This window comes from Bos mutus, chromosome 2 (genome assembly GCF_027580195.1).
Source record: "Bos mutus isolate GX-2022 chromosome 2, NWIPB_WYAK_1.1, whole genome shotgun sequence".
NCBI lineage: Eukaryota > Metazoa > Chordata > Mammalia > Artiodactyla > Bovidae > Bos > Bos mutus.
The window spans coordinates 521838-547319 of NC_091618.1; the positions used below are offsets into that span (position 1 = coordinate 521838).

At 62.8% G+C, this 25482-nt stretch overlaps 1 protein-coding gene across 1 annotated transcript; it reads right to left on the reverse strand.

Annotated features, from left to right (window-relative positions):
- Positions 1-1711: 1711 nt before the first annotated feature.
- Positions 1712-21925, reverse strand: ATP13A2 (ATPase cation transporting 13A2). Its single transcript, XM_070382009.1, is given in 31 exon segments — positions 1712-2194; positions 2197-2236; positions 2319-2488; positions 2618-2769; positions 2851-3074; positions 3806-3902; positions 3983-4135; positions 4597-4676; positions 4772-4888; positions 5008-5168; positions 6236-6360; positions 6466-6586; positions 6664-6820; positions 6900-6995; positions 7463-7669; positions 9226-9365; positions 9368-9413; positions 9498-9544; positions 9623-9733; positions 10243-10398; positions 10921-11049; positions 11195-11261; positions 11343-11477; positions 12255-12324; positions 12486-12563; positions 14377-14453; positions 14922-15036; positions 15192-15250; positions 15561-15743; positions 16065-16159; positions 21735-21925. Coding segments are annotated over 31 exon segments (3510 nt in total). The 5' UTR covers positions 21745-21925; the 3' UTR covers positions 1712-2102.
- Positions 21926-25482: the final 3557 nt, after the last annotated feature.

Here is a 25482-nt window from a genome sequence, read left to right on the forward strand (position 1 = left end):
AACCCGTTGCAGGGGTTATTAGTTCCAAGATGCTGGTTTGTCAAATGAATGATGGATGAATAACTATGTGCCCCCACCCGCTGATGGCAGAGCAGTGGGGACTTTTGTCCCTGGCCCAGCGGCCAGCGCAGCCCTCCCTGCCCTCCCTAAGCCCCTCCCTGCTGCCAGGTGCAATCCCACTAGGAACCCTCTGGCTGGTGGCTCAGCGGGTGAAGAATCCTGCTGCAGTGCAGGAGCCCCAGGTTCAATCCTTGGGTGGGGAAGATCCCCTGGAGAAGGAAGTGGCAACCCACTGCAGTGCTCTTGCCTGGAGAATCCCATGGACAGAGGAGCCTGGCGGGCTACAGTCCATGGGGTCCCGAGAGTCGGACACAACATAGTGACTAAATCACCACCAGGCTTGACAAAGGGGGACACTGAGCCCCAGGCTACTGCCTCTAGATCTTGACTCCCAGGCCCTCCACTGCTTGCACACTCCTCTGTCTTAAGGACACGAACACAGCTGGCAGCTCACTCGGGGCGGGGTAGCAGGCAGGGCACTCTCGTCCCTGTTTCCTTGGACAGCTGCCCCTTCCCTGCCCGCCTCTCACGTCATGTCTTATAAACTGCACCCAGGCAGAGCTCATGTCTTTTGTTCTCCACTGTGGCGCTGTGCCTGACACGTGACTGTCCGGCACAGGCAGGAGTAACCAGTTAGGGGCAGAAGGGACTCACACCCAGGCCTGGCGGTGTCCTCTGGCCCCCGAGCAGCATCTGCCACTTGAACCGCCGCTGAGACTCAGCGCCCAGCGGAGGGTCTGTGGGTGCCCCTGGTGGCACATGTTGTCTCTCCACACCCCGTGCCCTGGTTCTCGGTTTGAGTTAACATTCACTAAACTCCCACGAGGGCAAGCTGCGGGTGGGGGGGGCAGTGCACAATGGCTTCCAGTAATAAGGCTGGGGAGGGGCTTTTCTTTCCTGTCGCCCCACCCAGCACAGATGACCGGCCACATCTCTAGGGCGGGGCTTGGCCAGGGCGCCCCCCCTCGCCTGCCGCTGGGATGACGTCAGGAGCACCCACCCTCTCCTGGGGGACGGTGCACGTGGTTCTAGCTGAGCCTGAGTCCATCTGAGGGAGGGACCGGACCACAAACACAGCCCAGGATGCTGCGGCTGGGAAAGCAGGGAGCTGCCCCAGTTAACGCCTCGTAGGTGCTGGCACTCGTCTGAGACACCCTGTTCTCTCTTGCCTCCACAGGAGAGTAGGAAGGTTAACAGCGTGAACTCTGGGGTCAAAGCGACCTGGTCCCGGCTCTACCTGCTGCACGGCCTTTAAGCCTCAGGTTCCGTGTCTGTAAAAGGGGGACCGGGAGTTCCCTGGTGGTCCAGCGATTAAGACTTGGTATTTTCACTGCTGTGGGCGCGGGGTTTGATCCCTGTTTGGGAAGCTAAAATCCTGCAAACTGCGTGGCATGACCAAAACTAAAACCCGAAGGAAGGGGGGGAACGGTGCTCCCCAGCCGTAAGGGTTAAATGACGATACATAGAAACGCTGAACAGAGCACTGGGCACGCACGTGACCTAGAAATATTACTGTCAGACTGTCAGAGGACCCGGAAGCTCAGAAGGGGCACGGTCCACCGTGATCTGAAAAATTCAGGGGATGCCAGGAGCACACACACGCGGGGGGACCCAGGTCTGTGGTGTCAGGCAGGAGACAGGCACGGCCGGGACAACTGGAGGACTTTATTTGCTACATTGACAGCAGCTCTGCCTGGGGCGGTGGCTGTCATCTACATGGAATGTCCGGAGTGGGGGATGTGGATGGCTAGCGTCTCCCTGGGGGGAGGCGGGAAGGTGAGGCCTCGGGGGGAATGGCGGAGGGGGTCTGGGGTCCAGCGGAGGCTCAGAGGCAGCAGGTCCAGTGTGCAGGGCGCGGGCCGGCGGGCGGCGCTACCTGATGGGGCCAGCAGGGGGCGCTGCCTCACAGGGCCGGCACCTCACGGCCCGGCTGGCGGCGCTACCTCACGTGGCGGCCAGGGGGCGCTATCTCACGGGCCCGGCAGGGGGTGCTGCCTCACGGCCCGGCTGGCGGCGCTACTACACGGGCCCGGCAGGGGGCGCTACCTCACGGGCCCGGGGGGCGGCGGCCACGGCTGCTCCGCCAGCTCCCGTTCCAGCTGCTTGAAGCGCTTCTTGGAGGCCCGTTTGGGCGGAGCTGCCGCAGGCAACCCGGGAGGTACTGGTCCAGCAGGCTCTGCAGGGACAGGGCGATGCGGGAGCAGCTGAGGCCGAGGCCCCCCAGAGCCCCCCCAGCCCCAGCCCGGGCCGGGCCCCACCTCCAGCATGAAGGCCGCCACGACGTTGAAGGCAACCAAGCCCAGCAGCAGCAGCTTGAACGGGGTGCTGGTGATGCTCTTCAGCGTCAGTGGCCCCTGCAGGGGCCCGGGGGCCAGGACGAGGCCCACCAGAACGGAGCCCAAGAGCACCAGGGCCACCAGGAAGGGCACTGGTGGGGGGGGAGCGCGTCAGGTAAAGGGGCCCTGAGGGCACCAGCCCCCCAGCCGGCCGTCCCGTGCGCCCCGCCAAGCGCATCCCCCCAGCGCGCCCCGCCCAGCGCATCCCCCCAGCGCATCACCATTGCTGTACAGAGGCCGGCGGAAGGGCGCTCCCTTGGACACAGCGGCCGCCAGGATGAGGTACTGGAAGCTGGACAGGGAGAAGACCACCGTGTTCTCGTAGTTGGGCAGGTTGTCCGGTGCGGGCACGGTCCTGTTCAGAGGCACGAACCTGGGGGCACAGGGCCCAGGGTCAGGGAACCAGGGGAGGGGACGGGACATGGGGGGATGCGGACCGGCTCCCGCTACTCACCAGGGCTGGGCCACCATCATGAAGTAGCCCCCCAGCTGCACGCCGGCCACCAGGGCCACCTGCAGCAGCAGGCTGCCGAGCACCGGCCCGCTCAGCAGGGACCCGGGCGGCCGCGCCCGCCCCAGCACCCGTGCCGGCCCCGTGCGGCTCATGAGCACGGCCACCGTGGCGGTGATGACCAGGTCCACAGCCAGGAACTGCAGGTCGCCCAGGTTGGTGTTGACCTGCCGGCGGAGAGGGGGCAGGACAGCTTCCAGTCTGCCAGGAGGACCCGCCCTGCCCTGAAAAGCCCTGCTGCGGGAGGTGTCCTGGTGCCCCGCCTCTCCGCAGCCCCTCGCGGCTCTGGGAACTGCTGGTCTGATGGAGTGGACACTGCCCTGCCTCTCTGCAGCCCCTCACGGGTCTGGGGAAGGCATGCCCGCTGACCTGGGTGGCCTCATTCTGATGGGAGCGCCCAGCCTGAAGGCAGCCCTAGAGGACTCACAGCTCCTGCCCTCCGCCCTCCCCAGGCTGCGGGTGGACACAGGGCAGAAGCCAGCGCAAGGCCTCCGCCGCCCGCGGCGTCACCTGCTTCCAGGGGGTGTTCAGCGTGTGCTCCCAGCAGAGAGGGGGTGATGCCCGCTGGCAGGATGCAGGGGGCACAACTGAGGTCTGGGTCAGGGCACGTGGGGAAAGGTTGCTCCGTGGGAGAGAGGCCACCGCCTCCTTCACCCCAGCCTGAGCTCTGTCTCGGTCTCCCAGGGGATGGGGGGAAAACACGAGCCCAGGACAGCTACTCTGGTTTCTGAGGACCTACTGTGCACCAGGGGCTCAGCGCTTTCACCATCTCAGACAATCCTCACTGCTGAGACCCACAGTGCCCACGCCACGCGGCTGGAGCAGGATCTGCAGCCATGCCGACTACCAGAACCTGCTGACTCCTCGCCCCTCGGCTGAGGGCCCAGGAGACGCTCACCGTGTAGAGGATCAGCACAGAGATGAACTGGGTCAGGCTGTACAGGGCCATGTACTTGAAGACGCTGAACGACGTGTCCAGGGAACAACGGCCTTCCCTGGGGAGCGAGCATGGGTGTGCGGGGTCCAGGCCCCGCCCAGCCCCTCCCAGCCCCCGCCGGCGCTCGGCCTGCCTTACCTGATGACCATGGGCACACACTCGATGCTGGCCACGCTGGAGGTGAAGGGGGAGACCACTGAGGCCTCGGCCTGGGAGAGTGAGATGCCCACATCCGCCGCCTTCAGGGCCCCGCAGTCATTGGCGCCGTCCCCACACATGCCCACACAGTACCTGGTGGGGACAGGAGGGTGGGCGGCCCGACTCACCCGCCGGCTCTGGGCCCACAGGGGCCTCTGTGGCTGGGACACCACCCCCCACCCCGGGAGTTTGCAGGCAGAGAGGGGGCTGGCTGCACCCCCTGCTCGCAGGGTGCCTGGGAAATGCTCGGGAAACGGCGCGCTGTGTGCTCAGTGAACAGGTGCGGTTACGGCCGCGGGGCCTGAATCCACGCACACGGAGGGTGGACAGCACTTGGCCACTTTACATACGGGTCTTGAGCACCTGTGGCTTTCGGTATCTGCAGGGACTCTCAGAATCAGTCCCCTGCAGATACCAAGGGCTGGGGTGCCTGTTAGCAGGACAGACCCAGGGGTGCCCGCGGAGTTCTCCGAGCTGAGGGCTCCCTAACGCCCAGGGTGGGAGCAGGGACACGTGGGCCAGCCGCCCCCTTCGGCCTACCCGCAGGCACTCACTGGAGCTTCTGCAGCTCACACACCAGCTCTGTCTTCTGCTCAGGCGCCATGCGGGCAAAGATGGTGCCCTGGACCAACACCTGGGGGCACGGGGAGGAGGGAGGGGCTGAGGCGGCCCCGAGGAGGCAGCGGAGCACGGCGGGGGTGGGGTGACCGGGGGACCCCGGGGGCCTACCTTGGGCAGCAGCTTGGGGAAGTGCTTCACAAGGACACTGAAGCTGGACCCGCTGAGGGCCAGGTGGCTGGACCGGGGGTCTGGCTCCATGGTGCAGCTGGCAGCCAGGTCAGGACCCTGGGGGCCCGGGAAGGTCAGCTCAGCGCCCCCTGCTCCTCTTGAGAGCTAGGGCTGGGGCAGGTGACATGGGGGTGGCGGCGTGGGGGGCTGTGGCTGGAACTCGGGGTCAGCCTCACCTGGGCCCCGTTCGTGGCTGCGAAGGACTCCACTGGCTGGAGCTGAAGGGAGGCACGCTGGCCCTGCTCTGGGGGCACGGCGTGGACGATAACCAGGCGTTCCCGGGGGCCCACCATGCCACAGCCCTGGGCCACGGTGACCGCCGTCTGCAGGTTGTCCCCTGGGGGTGCGGGGCAGGGTCAGGGTCCGGCCGCCGTTGGGGGGCCATCCTAACCCTAACGTGTATAGCTGGGAAAACTGAGGCTGGACGGACTCCGTCCACTACGATCGGCTGAGCGAGCTCAGGCAGGGCACCAAGGTCTCTGAACCTGGGTCTCCTCATCTATAAGACTGTGTCAAAGGTCCTAGGAGAGGGCTTCCCCGTGGTCCAGTGGATAAGAACCTGCCTCCAACGCAGGGTCACGGGTTTGATCCTTTGTCTGGGAAGGTCGCACACGCCATGGGGCAACTAAGCCCACAAGCCATGGCCACAGAAGCCCGCGCTCTGGGGCCTGCCAGCTGCGACCACTGAGCCCAGCGCTGCCACCACTGAAGCTCGGGCACCCAGAGCGTGTGCTCTTCAGAGAAGCCACGGGAGCCCGCGCACTGCAGAGAGAGCAGCCCTGCTCGCTGCAGCCAGCGACAGCCTGAACCCGAGACCCGGAAACAACGCGCAGCCAGGAAGGGAGCCAGCTCACGTGTAGAAGTGGGCTGAGGAGAGGCGGGGCCCGGGGTCAGTCCCACATGCACCGTGTGATGCTGGGGCTCTGCTGGGAAGAGAGTGTGTGTGTGTCTCTGTGTGTACATGTGTGTGTGTACATGTGTGTCTGTGTATCTGTTTCTGTCTCTGTGTGTATGTCTGTACACGTGTGTGTGTGTATGTTTGTGGGTGTGTATACGTGTGTGTGTGTGTAGGGCTGGGAGGACCAGGGGAGGACACAAACCCACTGCGTCCTTCCGTGTCACCCTGGCTGGAGTCTTTCTTCCTTCCTCCGTGAAACAGGCCTTCGGGGCTGACCTGCCCCTCCGCCCTCAGGGGTGCTCACCCAGCCGGTGGGCCGCAGGCTGTCACTCCTGCCCAGCCTCACCTCCCTCCTCTGTCAGCTGGGGTGACAACTACTGCTTAGAGTTGACGATACTTGAAATGTCTGAAGAGGACCAGACCGGGAGCAGGAGCCCAGCAGAGACGCCCCAGAGCGGATGCCGGGCACCCTGCCCTCTCGGGGCCACCCCGCCGGCAGTACCTACCTGTCACCATGACGGTGCGGATGTGGGTCTTGCGCAGAGCCTGGATGACGCCCGGCGTCTGAGGCTTCAGTAGGTTCCTCATGACCAGCAGCCCCAGGAGACTCAGCTCCTGCTCCACAGCGTCCCTGGGGGGCAGGCCCGGGTCAGAGGCCGTGGGCCACGCGCCTCCCCAGCCCCCGCAGGGCACCGGGCCTGGCTCTGCGAGCGCGAGGCGGGCGCTCGGTCCCCACCTGGGCAGTTGCTGAGCGGCTTCCAGGCTGGCCGTGACGGGCAGCGGCTTGCCGGCAAGGGCCACCACGCGGTAACCCGCGGCCGTGTAGCTCTGCAGCCTCAGGGCGAAGTCCACGGGCACTGCCGGGGGAGGGGTGGGTCAGGGGGCGGGGCCGGGGGGGGCGCCCTCCGACCGGAACCCTGGGGGCCCCCTTCACCTGTCGCGGGGTCGCAGAGGCTGGCCACCAGCTCGGGAGAGCCCTTGACGCAGGCCTCGGGCTGGGCGGCGCCTGGCCAGGCCACCACCACGCTCATGCGCTGCAGCGCCGACAGGAAGGGGAAGCGGCCGAGGATGCTGACGGGCGCCGGGGGCTCCTGCAGGACCGGAGGGTAGCTGAGGGCTGACCGGTGGGCTCCCGACACCCCATGCCCCGCGGGCGCCCCCGCGACTCACCATGCCCTGCAGGTGGGGCTCCTGGAGCGGGGGTTTCATCACTGCCAAAACCTGGGTCCCAAATGTCGAGTCTGTAACTGGCCCCTCCTCCAGGACCTGGGAGGCAGGCAGAGGATGTGGGGATCAAGGGGCGGGGCAGCCAACCCTTGGCCCCGGGAAAGAGACAGTAGGAGAGACTCGAGTTAGAAGCATGGAGGACTTCCTTGATGGGAGGCCGGACGGAACAGACGTCACAAACGTGGGCTCTGGAGTGGGGAGGACCCGAGTTCAAACCCCGGCTTTGCCACTGACAAGCTGGCTGGTGACCTTGGACACGTTACTCCAAATCTCCCCGCTTCCTCCCGGCGAGGCAGCTTTTAGGCCCCCACTACAAGATGAGGCCCCTGCAGCAGAGCGCTGGCATGGGGCTGGCACAGGCCGTGGCCACTGCTGTTCTTGGTGGTGGGTAAGAGAGAGACGCCCTGGGAGTCCCAAAAATGGAGATCAGGGGGCTCAGCCGAGGTGGGCTCACCCTCTGGCCCGGGTGCCCAAAGGCAGGGGGACAACCTGCTTGGGCTCCTCACCCAGCCAGTCGACTCCACCATCTTGAGGTCCATGGGGTCGCCCACTGGGGTGTCCTGCAGCCGGCTGAGGGTGTGGCAGGTGGCCAGTGCCCGGAGCAGGGGCCCCATGGGCAGGCGGCGGGGCTCCGAGACCAGCGGCAGGAACTCCTGCCCCTTCAGGGGCACCACCCCCATCACGTCTAAGCCGTCCTCAGTGAGGGTACCCGTCTGCAAGGGGGCAAGAGGGCGGGTCAGTGGCAAGTCCTAGGTGAGCTTGGTCCTGTGGCGGTGGGCGCCCGTGTCCCCGGTGAGGGGGGCCCCTGGGAGCCCCAGGAGGCAGGGCTGGAGCCAGAAGAGGTCTCTGTGCTTCCAGACCTTTGATCAAGCAGGCCCCTCAGCCAGGATGCCCCACCAAGCCCTGGGGCTTCTCTGTCTGGCATCATTCCCTCCAGGGATACTACCCCGCCACTTGTCCACTGTGGCACCAAGAGGGCCTGGCTGTGCCGGGCTCCCAGGGAGATGAAGGAATGAATGAATGGATGAATGGGGTGAAAGGATTCCCGCATTTTCCGCACCGTGTTTCAGCGGCTCAGTTCCACACTGGCCCTTTCACGGGCCTGGGAGCTCTGCGATCTGACCACGCTCCACTCTTTCAGTTTAAATAACACCCGGGGCTTCCCTGGGGGGTGCAGCGATAAGAACCCGCCTGCCAGCGCGAGGATCCCAGGCTCGGGAAGGTCCTACATGATGTGGGCCGCTAAGCTCGTGTGGCATAAGTACTGAAGCCAGTGTGCCCAGGAGCGTGCGGTGCGGCAGGAAACGGCCCACGATGAAGCCTGGGCACCGCAGTGAGAGAGCAGCCCACTCGCTGCAACAAGAGAGAGCACGCAGCCACAAGGACTCATCGCAGCCAAAAAAACAACTGCGCAGATAATGTCCAGCCTGCTCACCAGGGCCCGCCAGCCTTTGATCAGTCAGGGCTCTGCGGGTCTCGTCTCTTCACTGTTTCCCACAGTCTGTTCCTCCAAGGAGCCAGGAGCCACACGGCTTATCCCCTCCGCTGGGCCAGCCCCACTCTCATTGCGGTGGGGGCCACCCCTCAAAGATCATGTGGGATTCAAGGAGCCTTGACTGCCCTCTCTCTCTAAGGGCGTCCCCCCGCTGCCTCCTCCCACGTACCCCATCTCTTCCCTCCTAGAGCCCATCGCCAGCTGCAGCTCTCCATGGTCCTTGGTTCGCTCATCCTGGTGGTGGGCACATCTCTGAGGGGCTGACTGCCGGATCCCCTGTGGTACCCAGGGGCTTCCCAGGTGGCGCTAGTGGTAAAGAACCCACCTGCCAATGCAGGAGCCAGAAGAGTCACAGGTTCAATCCCTGGGTCGGGAAGATCCCTTGGAGGAGGGCATGGTAACCCACTCCAGTATTCTTGCCTGGAAAATCCCACGGACAGAGGAGCCTGGCAGGCTACGGTCCGTGGGGTCGCACAGAGTCGGACACGACTGAAGCGACCTAGCATGCACACTGGTACCCAGCAGGCCCTCAGTGGTCTTCAAACAAATTAGGTGATATCGCACATTTTGCATTTCAGACCGTGAGCACGACACAGGTGGAGGGCACCTCTGAGTGTCTCCATCCCAGGACACAAGGCGGTTGCCGGTGCTCAGAGAAGGGCCCACGGGCTGGCAGTGGGGACAGCAGGCGCTCGGTCAGCACTGCAGGGTGAGGGGTGTGTGGGTGTGTGTGGGGGGGCCTGGCTGTGATGTCGGCGTCCCCGCAGCCCCTACCTTGTCGAAACACACCAGCCGGAGCTTGCCTGCCAGGTTGATGCGCGCTGGGTGGACACAGAAGATGCCCTGGCTCTCCAGCCGGCTCTGGGCGTAGAGCGCGCACATGGTCATGGCGGCCGGCAGGGCGGGCGGCACGCCACCGTCACCACGTCCAGCGCCCGGATCACGATCTCGCCCAGGGGCACCTGGCGGGAGGCGCTGTCAGGGCCAAGGGCCAGCCGGCGTGGGCCCTGGGCCCCCCCAGAACCGCCCCCAGCCCCCAGGCTTACCTGGTTGTGGAGGAGGATAATGATGCTATAGACGGTGCCGAGCAGAGCTGGGGAGACAGGAGAGGCTCAGCGGGGCTGGGCCGGGGCTCAGTGCCCCCAAAGGGCAGGGTGCAGGGGCCACTCACCCACGACAGAGAGGGCGGCCACGAACTTCATGCTGTGCTTGTAGAACTTGAAGCTGAGCGGCCGGGGGTGCAGGATGGAGCTCACCAGGCCCCCCTTGGCCGTGCAGAACCCTGGGAAGGGAAGCAGGGGTCAGGAGGGGTCACGCGGCCTGCCCCCACACCACCCACAGCTCCGGGGTCAGCGATCGCCCAGCTGGGGACCCACAGCTCCTGCCCGACAGGTTTACTCAACACAGAATCAGTAAGTAACACCAGCTACAAGCTGGGTGGTTTACTTCAAATCTAGATTGCAGCTTTGGCTGAAAAGAAGTCCAATCTGGTGACATTGGTCCCCTTCCCACGCGCAGGGGCCTCCTGGGGAGCACAGGGCTGCCCTCCCTCAGGGGGCTCCTTCCTTCTCGCCAAGGTCCCGCCCGCTGCGCCCAGCCCGCCCGCCCGCCTCTGTGTCCTCCTCCGGCTGCTGACCCTGGCATCCCGCTGCGCCCAGCCGGCCCGCCCGCCTCTGTGTCCCCCTCCGGCTGCTGACCCTGGCATCCCGCTGCAGCCAGCCGGCCCGCCCGCCTCTGTGTCCTCCTCCAGCTGCTGACCCTGGCATCCCTGTTTGGCCCTCCACCTCACACCTGTCTGTGTCACCACCGCCAGGACGTGGGGCCCCACAAAGGCCCGGGCCTGCAAGACGAGGGTCCCGCAGAAAAGTGTGTGCCGCCGGTGGGTCTCCGGGAGGTAGGGCACCGGGCCCTCGGGCAGGGCCGTCTTCAGCACTGGGATGCTCTCCCCTGGGGGGTACGTGGTGTGAGGCCCAGGCAGCCCCCCCACCGACCAGACCGAGCCCTAAGCAGAGAACTGGTACGGAAGTCCTGGGCCTCATTCAGCTCTTCTAACTACGTGTGAAGGAGTCACTGCCCCCATTTTACAGAGAGATACACTGAGGCCCAGAGCGCGCAGAAGACCCAGGCACAGTGAGGCGGTCTCAGTCCAGGAACCGTCTCTCCAGGGAGCCGGGAAAAGTTGGGGGGCCAGGGTCGGGGTAAGGCACTGCTGTCTGTCCACTGGGATTACTTGTAACCAGCTGTGTTACTTTTATAACTCAAACCACCAAAGAGATTGACTCCAGCCCCAAGCCGGCTGCTGGAGAAGAGCAACACGGCCTCCCCTGGGGTCTGTGGGGCGGGAAGGGGTGAGGTCAGGACGGTTACCTGAGAGCAAAGGGGAAAGAAAGCTCCAGCTAGGACCGTTCTGAAAGGCAGAGGAGCTTGGCAGCGGGTTGGGGGGGCGCAGCGCCAGGGGCAGGGGCTAACCTGTCAGGGAGCTCTCGTTGACCACGCACTCGCCGGCCACCAGGGCCGCGTCACAGGGCATCAGGCCGCCCTCCTGGGGCAGCACCAGGCAGTCTCCGGGCACCAGCTCGCTGGAGTCCACCCACTCCTCTGCGGGCAAGCTGGGGGTCAGCAGGGGCCAGGGCGGGGCCGGGGGCCACTGGCTCCTCCCCTCCGCCGGCTCCTCCCCACCTCAGCCTCTCCCTTCCCCCAGCCTCCTCCCCTCTCCAGGCCGCCCTCCTCCCGCACTTCTTACCTCCCTCGGGCCTGCAGACGCACACCCGTACAGACAGCTGGACCATGTCCCTCAGGGTCTGGCTTTGCTGTGGGCAGGCGGACAGCAGGGCACGGGTGGGTGGAGGTCCCGGGACGCCCACCCCGTCCCCGCCGCCCCGCCCACCCACCTTTCTGGTCCTGTAGACAGACAGGCAGATGGAGACTGCAGAGACGAGCAGGATGCACAGGGCGTACCAGTAGTAGTGGTCGGCCAGCCACAGCGCGATGCTGAAGGCCTGGAACCCATAGTAGGGGTTCAGTGCCTGGGGGGGCGGGGAGGCAGCGTCAGGGCCCAGGGCCCAGGGCCCCCGGGGGGGACCAGCCCCGGAGCGGAGGGCCGACGGCTCCAAGGACGGAAGCCAGGCCCGTCTCCTGGTCGGTCCCACCCCGAGTCCCTTGGCCCCGCTCTCTGCTCTAAGGGGAAAACAGGTCTGCAGGCCAGGCTCCCCCAACGCACAGCGTCCGCCTGTCACATGAGGGTGAGGGCAGCCCCACAGGCTGCCGCCGCCAGCTCCACCGTGCCACGGGTCTCTGCCTGACGCCCCACGCCCCGTGCGGCTGATGGCCCGCACCAGGCCGCGCTCCGGGCCTCCCCTCTGTCTCTGCGGCTTCCGCCCCAGCTCAAGGGCTGTGTCAGCTCATACTCTCGGTGTGTCCGGCACTGGCTTCCCTTTGTCCCCGTGTGACCCTGGCCGTGTCTTCCCCCCTCTGAAGCTCCGGCTCCTCGCATGTGAAACGCGTCCCTGCCGCGAGGCTGCTGGAGCAGGAAGGTGGGCAATGCACACAAGGACCCAGGCGCTGGAGCCCAGCTCTCGGTGAAGCGGGAGCCCCGGCCGTGTGGGGTATCTTGGCCTCAGCCCAGCCCGGACCAGAACTTCCGATCCCTCTCCCTGAGCTGACCAGGGCGGGATCTGAGTCATCTCCACTGCGGAGAAGAGGGCGACAGGCAGGGCCTGCTTCTGCTAAGGGGCCCGGAGAGGGCAGGTTCCCAGGCCAGGTCACACAGGGCCAGAGCTGGGGCGAGGCCGGGACAGCCCTACCTCGTCCACCAGCAGTTGGGGATAGGACTTGACCGGGACGCTGATCACGTTGGGGCCGTAGACGGCCTTCCTGTAAGAGGGTGACAGAGCCGTCAGGTGCGGGGTGGGCAGTGGCAGCTGGACCCTCCAGCAGGGATGGAGCACCCCACTTCACAGCCGGGGAGACCGAGGCCAGGGAAGGCAGGAGACTGGCAGCAGGCTACAGAGGCCCGGCCCTCAGGCAGCCCCTACCTCACAGTGTGGTCCTGCAGGCCGAGGCCAGCGCTGGCACGGCGGAGGTCGTCACAGGTGCGGCTGCGGTCCAGCAGGCTGTGGGAGCGGAGGGGGGCTGGAGCGGGCGGCGGGGGCTGAGTTCTGTCCCCCCTCCCGGCCCACCTCTGCCACCCCAGCCCCCGGGAGAAAGCGCATCCCCCACTAACTCTGGGCCTGAAAGAAGTGAACGTGTCAGTCGCTCAGTCGTGTCCGACTCTGCCACCTCATGGACGGCAGTCTGCCAGGCTCCTCTGTCCAAGAATACTGGAGTGGGTTGCCATGCCCTCCTCCAGAGGATCTTCCCGATCCAGGGATCGAACCCAGGTGTCTTGCATTGCAGTCAGATTCTTTACTGTCTGAGCCACTACGGAAGCCCTAACTTTCCCCTTTTGTTCCTCTGATCGGGCCTCAAACCCTGTCACCCAAGAAAAACAATGAGAGGTGACGAGAATACTTAGCAGGGACAACAGCTGCTATTGTTCAGTGACGTTTAGTGCCGCGCTTATTTACTGACATCAATGCCAGAATGAGTGGAAAACAACACGCTGCAAAACGTTTTAAGCATCGTTACCAGTCCTGCGTTAACAGGTTGTGTGCCTGCCGCTCTGATTTTGAAATACATATGTATATAGATAAAGTTGGCATAAGTTTTGTTAAAGCAACTACATTAAAAAAAGATGCCGCCTTAGATAGGTCACTTAGCCTCTCTGGCCTCAGATGTTCAGATGCAGGATGGAGCCGGAGACAGCACCACCTCCCAGGGCTGCGGGTGGGGTCAATGGGGTAAGCTCTGCACAGCGTTTGGATGGCTCCTGGCACAGACTGAGCCACGAACACTGCAGTGACTCCTATTCTCCTCTCGCAGCGGAGGCTCCTGGGGCATCCACACGCCCGCTGGGCGCTCACCTCTGGGCGGCGCTGCCTTTTACCAACCACCTGTCGTGGCTTTAGGGCTCCTCCTGGCTGTGTGAGCACGCCCTGCCCAGGACCCAGGAAGGCCGGAATCGTGCCCGAGTTAGCGGACTCCGCGACCAGTAACAGCCAAGAGAGTACCGGTATGGCCCCCTGGTTTGCTCCTTGGGTGAGGGCACCCCAGGATTGTGTGTGTCACTGGCTCAAAGGGGCCCCCAAGGCCTGCACCCCGGGCGCCCACGATGAGCCCCTCCGCTGCCTTCTCCCTGCCTCGACCCCGGTGTCTCCTGGCGTCACCTTCCAGCTTCCCTGCACCTGAATCCTGTCTTGGGGTCTGCTTCTCCGGGCTCAAACTAAGACATAAAGTTTAGTTAGAGGTCATGTTTCTCAAGCCCTTAATAGGTGGCAGAGCAGCTACAAAGACCCCGCTCTGTGCCAGGAGGTCCGCGTCCAGGGCGGGCAGTCTGCTCACAGCGGCGCTGCCACCACCGCCGGGTGCTGGGCCAAGTCTTGCACCCAAGCGCGTGCTTTACATTCCAAACAGCGCTAGGATGGGGCTTCCTTGGTGACCCAGCGGTTGAGAGCCCTCCTGTCGACGCAGAGGGCACAGGTTCGAGCCCTGGTCAGGGAAGACCCCACGTGCCCCGGGGCAACCAGGCCCCTGCTCCCCAGTAAGAGAAGGCTCCGCCCTAAGGAGCCCGTGCGCGCCAACTAGAAACAGCGCCCCCAGCGGCGAAGATGCAGCACAGCCCTAAATAAACAACCTCAGAAAAACTCTGGAACTCGAGGCCAGGATCCCCTTCACGACTTATTTACAAACAGAAACCATGAGGCCCTAACAAGCTCCGTGACCTTCCCGGGGTCACAGGGGGCCGAGGCCCGGAGCTGAGAGCGGAGTCCACCCTGGGCTGCCCCCCGCCACACCCTCTGCCCGGCCCAGCGCCGCCGCGGTGCCCACCTGACTTGGCGGAAGGCCTGCTGGGTCTCCATCCAGACGTAGCGCTGGCCCCGGAAGACATAGTAGCGCAGCCTCCGCTGGAGGGGGCACAGAGAGGGGTGTGCGCGTGGGGGGCAGCCCCAGGAGGGTGTGCGCGTGGGGGCGACGGACGGGGGCCCGGGCTGAGGCGTGTGCCTGGGGGGCAGGCGGCAGGCAGGGGCCCCGGGAGAGGGGTGGGAATGAAAGAGGTGACCCACCAGGGGCTCCCTGGGGCTCCAATGGCCGAGACCCCTCGCCCTCAACGCAGGAGGTGGGATTCCATCCCTGGTCAGGCAACTACGAAGAGAGCCTGCGTGCTGCAACTAAGGGCGAGCGCAGCCTTAATTTTAAAAAATGAATAAAAAATAAACTAATTAATTCAAGATAAAAAAGGTGATCAGCCAGTATCCTGGCCTCCTAGGAGAACCAGAGGTGCCCGGAGCACAGTGGAGGCCAGCTCTAATCGCAGAGGGTGTGAAACGGCCCCGGGACGGGCAGGGCGTGTTCGGACCCAGCCGTCCACGTACCCGCTCTTCGGGCCTGTGGAGCTGCGCGGTGTCCTTCCAGGCATCCTCCGGCTCTGCCCCCACAGCCGCCCGGCTCCGGCCGTCCTCTGCCCGCATCTGTGGGGGTGGCTGCAGGCTGCGGAGAGGCTGGGGTTACTGTGGACCCCGGGCCGGCCCAGCACCCGCCTGTCCCCAGTCACCGCGCTCCCTGGGACAGGAGGCCCGGGTCGGCGTCTTCATGGGAGGAGAGCGGGAGCAGGGCTCCTGGGAAGGGGGACACGGCTGCCTCACCCGTCCGCGCCAATGGCCTCCGTCTGCACTTGGACCGTACAGAGCTGCCACGAGCTATCCTGGAACACGGAGGCGTGGACTCGGTCTGGAAGCGATCCTTCCCCTCCCCGGCCCCACCCCATGGCCAGGTGGTCCCCGCTGGAGGAGGCAGGGATCAAGGATGCAGGGGACCTCCCGGGAACCACCCGCCACGCCCCGTCTGCCCACTGCTCAGATGGGAAGGCTGAGGTCTGGGGAGGAGACGTGCCCGTCAGGCCCCACAGAATGTCAGCAGCCAGGCTGGGCCGGGAACCCAGGCCTCCTGCACCCCTGAGCCCGATGCACTGCCACCCCTCCCACTCCAGGCTCTCCCCGCCCCCACCCGCTCACCTCTCTGTCTCTTGTTTCGATGACGAGTGTTTCCGCGTGGGCCAGGGTGCAGGGCCGGAGCCGCAGCCGCACCCCCCACAGGGGCTTCCACCGGAACAGCAGCAAAGGGAGCCCCGCCAGCATCCAGACCACGGCGTGATAGCCGATGGCTCTCCATGGACTGCCACAGTAACCGCTGAGCCTCTACACCACGGGACAAGGCCAGGGCAGCTGGGTGGGCTGGTCCACCCCCACTCAGAGCTCACCCGCCCCTCCCTGTCCACATGCACGCGTGTTCAGTCACATCCGACTCTCTGAAACCCCCAGGTCACGACTGCAGCCCACCAGGCTCCTCTGTCCGTGGGACTTCCCAGGCAAGAACACTGGGACGGGCTGCCAGTTCCTTTCTGGGGGATCTTCCCGACCCAGAGATCGAACCCATGCCTCCCGAGTCTCCCGCGTCGGCAGGCGGGTTCTTAACCACTGCGCCCGGGACCCTCCCCACCCCGCCCCTCCCCCACATACCACGGATGAAACTGAGGAGCTGAGGGGATCTGTAGATGTCTCGATCGTCAGGGTCCCATAGCCGGCGGGCGTGCTGCCCACGAGCGGGCTGCTGTCTGTGGGCAGAAGGGGAAGCGTCCGTGGTCAGGGCTTGGCCTCCTTCCTTAAACACGACTGAAGCTAATGCACCCGGCAAGTTGGGTCCTCCTGGGTCCTCCTGGCCCTGTTCCCACGTCCTGCTGGCTCTCGCTCACAGCGCCTTGTTTCCTTGAGCGCCTGGTGATTTCTGACTGGCTGTGGCCCAGAGTCGGGGCCCGGGGCCCGCCCGGCTTCGCCAGCACCCACACACCCAGCTGCTGCCTTCCTGGGAGCTCTGTGCCCCACTTTACACCTGGTCTCCAGCCCAAGGGCAGGGACAGGGCTCTTCATCCTTGATTAACCTTCCTGCCCAGCACAGGCCTGGCCGTGAGGAGACGCTGAGAATCCAGACCAATAAAATGTAAGGGCAGCCTCACTGTGGAGGTGAAGTGAGGGGGGAGGAAGGAAGAACCCCATCACTGGGGGTGGGCTGGAGGCGGGAATGAGCTGAGCAAGCCCCCAGGGCTGGAGGAGAGACGCTACCACGTGCCAGGGCCCAGAGGAACAGCGGGCAGCTTCCTTCTGTGAGGAAGGGGCCCATTTTAAAGATGGGTAAACTGAGGCTCATGGAAGCACGGTGGGCATTTCTACTGCAGAACTCATTCTTTTTCTCCTGCTTCCCCTCCTGTAGAGCTACATTCCTAGCAGAGCAGGCAGACAGGGGGCGATCTGGGGCCCTGGAGCGGGTAGGACTCACGGCTCCCAGCCTCTCCCAGGGTTTCTCCAACTGCGGTCCCCAGACATCTCGGAGAAGCTGTTAAGACATGACAATGCCCGAGCCCCTCCCAGACCTGCGGGCACGAAGGCTGTGGTGCTGGGCAGCTGCAAGTTTCCCAGGAAGAGCTCGCTGCAGGGGGTGGGAAGCCGGGTAGGTGGGGAGCAACCTGCTGAGTTTCTGGGCTCCCTTCCCCGCCTCCCCAGACAGAGCCCTGCAGAGGCCTGAGCCAAAGGTCCCACCCAACAAACCCAAGGTGTCCCAGGCAGCTGATCCTGTAGCAACCCCCAGTCCCTCAGGGGCTCTGGCCCCAAACACTCGGGTTCCTGCAGCTGCTCCAACCCCCGAGGCAGCCAGGAGGGTCAGCGTTTCCCAAGGACCCACAACGTGTGGGCTCTGCTCCCGGTCCTTCTTATGTGGGTAACACAGTGACCCTGCCACGTGAGCACAGTAACTACCACCTTTTTACAGAAGAAAGTCAGGCTCAGAGAGGTTAGGTAGGATTTTAAAGCCCATCAGATCAGACCAGTCTGCTTGTCTGTGTGTCCCAGCCCCCACGCCTCCACCTACGGACGGTGATCATAATTACTATGGTAACGATCAGAGCCAGAGCCGCCAACGTCCATTAAGCACCTCCTGGTGACAAGAGTGGCTCACACCTGCCACAGGAATGGGCTCCTTTCATTCCCCAGCAACAAGAGGAGGAGCTCTTATCTTTCCTGTCCTTACGAATGGGGGAACTGAGGCTGAGTCACGAAGGCCCCCAAGCGAACGGTGCAGCCCTGAAGTCACGGCCCAGATCCTGTGTTCTGGGGGCCAGTGGGCACCATCGGAGAGCAGGGCACACGCCTGGACCGCCTGAAGCCTCTCTCAGCAACACGACCCAAAACCCACACGCAGCCAGGCTCCACCACGGCCAAGCCACCCGGCCACTGGGCGGCTCAGAAAGCTATGGAGGAGCCACCAGCTCCAGGAAGGGCCTAGTCTCTGGGGAATACAGAGAGAGAGAGAGAGAGAGAGAGAGAGAGAGAGAGAGAGAGAGAGAGAGAGAGAGAGAGAGAGAGAGAGCGCGCGCGCGCACGTGTGAGAGCGAGAGCCACACACACACACGCACACACAGACACACACAGATATACACAGACACACAGAGACACACAGACACACACAAAGACACGCAGAAACACAAAGCCTGCAGCTCTCAATCATCTCACACACACACACACACACACACACGAAGCCTGCAGCTCTCAATCATCTCACACACACACACACACACACACGCACGAAGCCTGCAGCTCTCAATCATCTCACACACACACACACACACACGCACGAAGCCTGCAGCTCTCAATCATCTCACACACACACACACACACACACACGCACGGCCTGCAGCTCTCAATCATCTCACACACACACACACACACACGCAAGCCTGCAGCTCTCAATCATCTCACACACACACACACACACACACACACAGAGCCCTGCAGCTCTCAATCATCTCACACACACACACACACACACACACGAAGCCTGCAGCTCTCAATCATCTCACACACACACACACACACGCACGAAGCCTGCAGCTCTCAATCATCTCACACACACACACACACACACACACGCACGAAGCCTGCAGCTCTCAATCATCTCACACACACACACACACACACACACGCACGAAGCCTGCAGCTCTCAATCATCTCACACACACACACACACACACACGCACGAAGCCTGCAGCTCTCAATCATCTCACACACACACACACACGCACGCACGAAGCCTGCAGCTCTCAATCACCTGGGCCTGGTCAGCCTCCCCCGGCTCACAGAGACCCCTGGGGGTGGTCCCTTTTGCTTTCTGGCCCCGGCCCAGCCCGGCTTCTGAGGGAGGCTTGTCGGGGCGTCATTCCCTGCCCGTCCTGATGGCAGCGCGACGACAAAGGCCTGAGCCCCCTGCTCTCTGCATGTGTGCGGCCCTCCTCTCTGCTGTGGGTCTGTGTGCGTCTGTGCCTGCAGGTGGGGAGCAGGCAGCTCGCCTTGGGGCAGGACACCAGGCGCTCAGGACCCATCCGGCCTGGGCCCCTGACAGGCCCAGCCCTTTTCCTGTTCTCGCTTCGTAGACCACAGTCCCCGCTGGCCTTCCTACCAGAGCCCCCGCCAGCCCTAGAGACCTGCCTCCTAAGGGGGCAGAGTGGGTGGTCTCTCCCCTTTAGGGCTGACCGCGGGTATAAGGGGAAAAGCACCTTACGGGGGAATTCCCTGGCTGTCCAGGGGTTAGAACTCTGTGCTTCCTCTGCAGAGGGCACTGGTTCGATCCCTGGTCGGGGAACTAAGATCCCCTGCAAGCTGCAAGGTCAAAAAAACAAAACCCCAAACCACCACCACAAAGGGGGCTGACACAGGCCAGGCACATTCAAGGGTTTGACACGCTTGGATTCGCTCATTCCTCACCAGTGTCAAGCGGGGACTGCTTTTATCCCCATTTTACAGATTAAGAAACTGAGGCCCGGAGAGGTGGAGTAAGTCGCCCAAAGGCACACAGCCAGCGTGTGGTGGGATGTGATCCAGGGGGTGTGATCGTAGGGTCCCTGCTCTTAACCGCAGCTCCATGCCTGCCATCGCTGCTGTTCCCATCGGTAACCGTGGTCCTGGTTCTTTCACAAGGGCCTCAGCCTCTCCGGCTTGCCCCTCCCCAGGATCGTAACCCTGAGGCAGCTGGCCCAGGGAATGTTTGAAGTTCCTGAAGCGTGGCCTGCAAGTTCCTGAAGCGTGGCCTGTGCAGGAGGGCGTCACTGGCTCCTCTGCCAAGGAGGTGTGGCTTCCGCCCTGACCCATTTCTTGGGCTCCCTTCCACGCTCCCATCGCCCCATCTGAAAACCCACAGCTGTGCGCTCAGCAGCCATTCCCTGGCCTCCACGCCCCCAGGCCAGCGGCCGTGCTGGGGACCAGGCTGCAGCGTGGTACCCACCAACTTGTCTCACAACTGGAAAGGGCATTATTCCAAGTCCTCTCTGCCCACTTCCCACCTCCGCTGAGAGCAGCATGTCAGGCCTGCCCAGGCGTCACCCACTCCTGCTCACAGCGCCTGGAACCTACTGAACGAACGAATGAGTGAGGGAAGGCTGCCTCACTGACATAACAGGGCAGGGAAGCAACGGGGCAAGGGTCACTGAGTCCCTCTTGTGCCCTGGGCCAGCTGGCAGGTGCTGAGGGACCAGCCTCTTCTTGACGGGCCCCACTAGAGCCCACCTGGAACTGCCCTCACCATCTCGCTTCCCCCAGGGTCTAACCAGTGTTCCCTCTGGAAATTTCTTTGTGTCTGTCACACGCCCATCACTTCTCCCAGTCAACCTGGGGAAGGAGGAAGGCAGCTTGAAGGAGGAAGTGACATCTATGGAACACTCTAGATTCCCAGCAAGGTCAAGCTCAGGGCCTGCTTTTGCAGAACACCTGTCAAAATACTCAGAAGGCTTTGTTTATATCTACGCGCATCTAAGGCTCCCCAGGGATGGCACAGGAAGGTCAGGGCAGTGTCTGATCTCTTTCAGGACTGGTAGCTGCTTGAGATGAGAAGACTTTCACAAATGACGGCATTGCTCTTCTCGATAACAGCAGCCGATCTTCACAGGTAACCCTCTGATGGAGGGACTATTATCCCATTTTACAGTTGGGGAAGCTGAGGAACACAGCCTCAAGGTCCCTTGCCCAGGCTCATAGAGCTTGAAAGGGGAGAAGCTGGAAATGAGTGGGTCTGAATGAACACATTCCTCCCGTTCACCCTCACAGCCACCTCTCAGAAAGTAAGGATTAGGATCCCCATTTCAATGAGGCTCAGAGAGGTTGATTAACATGTCCAAAGTCACACAGCTCTGAGTGGTCAAGACTAGACTTGAACCTAGTCTGATTCCACAGCCCCGGGGCAATGCCAAGAGCACTGCAGAGGAGTATCGCAGAGCCGAGGGACTGGAGTCAAAGCCGTTTGGGAACCTCTTGTTTCCTGCGGAAGCGCCGGTTTCCTGCTGATGACCCGGCGGAGGCCCAGGGCAGCCTCCTCCCTTGCTGCGCTTCTCCTGCAGCCCAGGAGCTCCTCTCCGGGGCCAGGCTGAGTCAGGGACAACCTGCCAGGAGCTCCCTGATCTATGGATCTGGAGTCCAAGAGCCACAGTCCCTCAGCCGGTCTGCTTTCTAGAGTCGGGGCTGGGGAAGTGAGGTGGGAGACAGAAGGGAGGGGCCTGAAGGGTCTGAAGCTGCAGAGAGGATGCTCGGCTGTTGGTGGCCCTTGGCTGAGAAATGAGCCCTCTCTAAACACCGGAGGTCTACTGGTCCCCTTCGCAGCAGACGGGATTTAAATTAGGTGGCCTCCAGACACACGGCTTGAGACAGGTGACAGGGACGGTGTGGTCCCTGGACCAGGGCACTGAGGCTTCCTCTGGAGGCCTGGAGTGACATTTGTACCCCAGGGCACTCCAGTCCTGAGATTGAGGAACCCTTGGCTCCTCCAGCTCCATTCATTCATTCAGCCCAAAGGAACACCCGCTCGGAGGCCCGGACGCGGCGACCTCCACGCCTCTCCCATCTGACGCCGGTCTCCGCACCGGGAGGCCCGCGCCCTGGTTAACCCTCTGCACGGCGGCGCCGGGCGCTAAGCCGCCGGGTCTTTAGGAAGGAGCCACCCCGGGCTCCCGGCCTCTCTGGGATCTGGAGTCGGGAGGGTGCCCGGCGCGGAGTTGTCGAGGGCGGGGGGGTGTCCGGGGGCCGCTCCCGCGGTGGGGGTCTCTCAAAGGCAAGTGGACCGCGCCCGGGTCCCGTCTGCCCCGGCGGCGCGCTCACCTGCGCTCATAGCGGCTCCTCGCGCTCATCGCCGGCACGGGCGTCGCGAGGCCCCGCGGTAGGGGCCGAGGCGGAAGGCCGGGGGCGCGGGGCGCGGCAGAGCCAGGCCGCCCGCAGCACCTGCAGGACCGGCAGGAGGGAGCGGCCGCCACGGTGCCGCAGTCGGGTCTGCGCCCCCCGAGCCCCGCCCCGCGCCCGCCAAGCCCCGCCCTCTGCGTCCGGCCAAGCCCCGCCCTCTGCGTCCGGCCAAGCCCCGCCCTCTGCGTCCGCGCGCCCCGCGGGCCGCCGGGACTTGTAGTCCGAGCCGGCCCCGCCGCGCGCCGGGCCTGGGCACCCGGAGACAGGAGCGGGAGCCCTGGGGCAGAGGCGCACAGAGAGGGGAAGACGGAGACCCGACAGGACGACCCTCAGACGCATGAACACGGGCGCACTCAGAGATCTAGTCCTCAGATGCAAGCGCGAGTGCGCAGCCCTGCCTTCCCGCCCAGATTCGCGTACAGGGTGTGACCCAGCTACACCAGGGCCCCCGGGGTAGCAGCACGGCCTTGTTACACAACCACCTCAGACACACACGTGGGTTCGCACACACAGGCTGGACTCCCAGGACCCAGACACAGCTCGGATTCACACACAGAGGTGATGCTTAGACACAAGGGACTCACACCTGGGAGCCTGACCCTTAGGAGACACACAGGTAAGACCAGCCCGGCCCGCCCCCCATTAGGTACAAGGCACGCTGGTTCAAGCTGCGCCCCCTCTTCTAGGCTCTGTGACCCCGGAAAGCCACTGAGCCTGCGTCTCGTTTCTTTTCTTTTAAAAGCATAGTTACATTTTATTTATTTATTTTTTTGATGAGGACTATTTTTAAAATCTTTATTGAATTTGCTACAATATTGCTTCTGTTTTATGTTGCCTAGCTTCCCGACCAGGGGTGAAACATCCGCAGCCCCCCCTCCAAGTTGAAAGGTGAAGTCTTAACCGCTGGACCTCCACGGAAGTCCCCCTGGGCATCATTTATTGACCTTTAGGAGGATGACGACGTGAGCAATACCTGCTTGACACTGCTGTGAGGCTTACAAGAGAAAAGCATGTAAAGCCCTTGGGACAATGCCTGGCAGTACTGGATAAATGTCAAAGGAAGAAGACACACCTGCCCGGAGACTCCGTCTCAGAAACACCCCTACAGAGGTGTGTGTGCCCACGGGCAGGCTCTGCAGTGATGTACAGAATGCTTCTAAAATGCCAGAGAAATGGCAGAGGTGGGGCTTCCCTGGCGGTCCAGCGGTTAAGAATCTGCCTTGCAGTGCAGGGGACACTGGTGTGATCCTGGTCCAGGAAGATCCCACATGTGTTGGAGCAACTAAACCCACGCAACACAGCCCCTCAGTCTACATGTTGCAACTGCTGAAACCCGTGTGCCTAGAGCCCGTGTTCTGCAACAAGAGGAGCCGCTGCAGTGAGAGGCCTGCGCCCCGCTCACTGCAACCAGAGAAATCCTGGGCGCAGCCACAGAGACCCAGCACAGCCAAAGATAAATAAGTAAGAATTTAAAAATAAAGAAACAGCAGAGGCATAACCTGGGTCTCAGAAGCCTCACAGCATGACTGCAGACAAGCCCGCACAGGTGGGAACAGGAAGCCCCCAAAAAGCACCAAGACCCCGGGCTTGTATGTGGCGTTAGCACGTCGTCCCATAGTGACAGGCACAGATGGTGTCCTCTGACCCGGGGGTCAGAGGCTTCTGGACTAAGGATCTCCAAAGGATTAGAGACCCTGGGCTCCAGGGCAAACCAGGAAGGATCACATAGAGACTGGAACTGGGCCCAGCGCATCATTACGCATTTCTGCAAAGCTGGGAGCGGCTCTCGGAGCTGGGAATAGAAGGGTGAACAGACAGGGGCAGCAGCCGGGGGCAAGCAGAGGAAACTCCAAAGTAACCTAAAGTGGAGAGGGCTGCAAGGAGACAGCTGTGATGAGGAGTACCAGTGTGGGGAGAGACTCCAGGGAAGGACAGGGAAGGCTTTGACAGTGTCTGATACAAACCAGGGACTCAGTCCATCCATTTGACAAAGGGGAGGGTGTTGGCAGGACTTGCTGATGAATGGGAGGTAGAGGTGCAGGAATGGAATCAAAGGTGCCTCTCCTCACTGAGTTTTGCTCTGAGCAGGTGGGGCAGTGGAGCCGTTTGCTCAGCTGGGGCTGGGGGAGCAGGCTGACACCGGGGCGTGGGGCCAGCTTCCCTCGGTTCAGGTGAGAAGACCCATTTCTTCTGCTGACGCCCCAGGGAGGGCAGCTTACTCCTCTGAGCCCCCATTTCCTCCCTCAGAATTTAGCTCGGTGCCAGTGCAGACCACTTAACCAGGGAACCCTGATTTTGGTGGCAGGCTGGACGGCTGATTTTGTTAAGGGAAGCACACTGATTGAAATGGCCCACCCTGGCCAGGCACCATAGTAACCATTTGCATGAGCTGTTTTATGACAGGAGATCCTGATAAGGAACACAGAACTAATAAGCCACCACCAACAGGAAGAGTTCGGGAAAGGTTAAAAGGAGACACCACGTGTCCGTCCACTTCCCCGAATCCCCCTCGCCAGCATCCATCTTGGCTGAGCGATGCGTGCGCCACCAGGAAAGACTCTGAATTAGAATGATTGGCCAAAGACCACCCGGAAACTAATCCCATCACCATAAACCCGAGACTGCGGGCCACGCGGCAGAGCAGTTCTCCTGGGTTCCCTTGCCCTCCTGCTCTCCACCCGGGTGCCCTTTCCAATAAAGTCTCTTGCTTTGTCAGCACACGTGCCTCCTCGGACGATTCATTTCCTAGTGTTAGACAAGAGCCCAGTTTTGGGCCCCGGAAGGGGTCCCCATTCCTGCAACAGTCCTGCATAAATGACTTCTTCAGATGTCCCTACCAGGAGACTGCGTGGTACAGTGGCCAGGGGCTGGGCCTGGCCCTGGGGAGACCTGGGTTTGGATGCGCATCAGCTGTGTCTACTGTGAGAGCTTTAAAAAGTCACTTTCCCTCTCTGAGCCTCTCTCTTCCTCTGTGAAATGAAAGCTCTTGAAACGGGGTGGCAGGAGCCAGCTTTCTTGAGGTCCTGGCGCTGGGCTAAAAGCTTCCTAAAAGCAGGGGCTTGGGGACTGCATCTCAAGATTTGTCCCTTATTTTTTGTATGGCTCTTTGGGGCTTCCCTGGTGGCTCAGATGGTAAAGAATCCACCTGCAATGCAGGAGACCCAGATATGATCCCTGGTTGGGAAGATCCCCTGAAGAAAGGAATGGCCACCCGCTCCAGTATTCTTGTCTGGAGAATTCCGTGAAAGAGGAGCCTGGCAAGCTACAGTCCACGGAGTCACAAAGAGCCATACACGACTGAGCCACTAACTCGTTCATTTTCACTTGGCATTTAAGAGACTCCAACCTCTGAGCCATCTGGGAAGGAGCCACAGCTGCCAGGTGGTCCACGGTCTTTACGGGAGGAGGCCAAAGGAGGCTTCCTTCCAAACCATAGAGGATATGTGAGGCCCTGCATCTGCCCAGGGTCACCTTTGGGGAAGCGGCTCTCCCTGTGGTCACCGGGCGGTCTGCGGGCCAGGACCCAGGGAGGAGGTTCCCTGCTGCGGCTGGGTCCTCGAGGACCCACAGGAAGGACATAATATACCTGGTTCTGTAACCAAATAGGGTAGGGGAGCCCTGGGGAAAGAACGTCAGGCACGGCTTTCTTGACGTAAGAGAAGCCATTTTG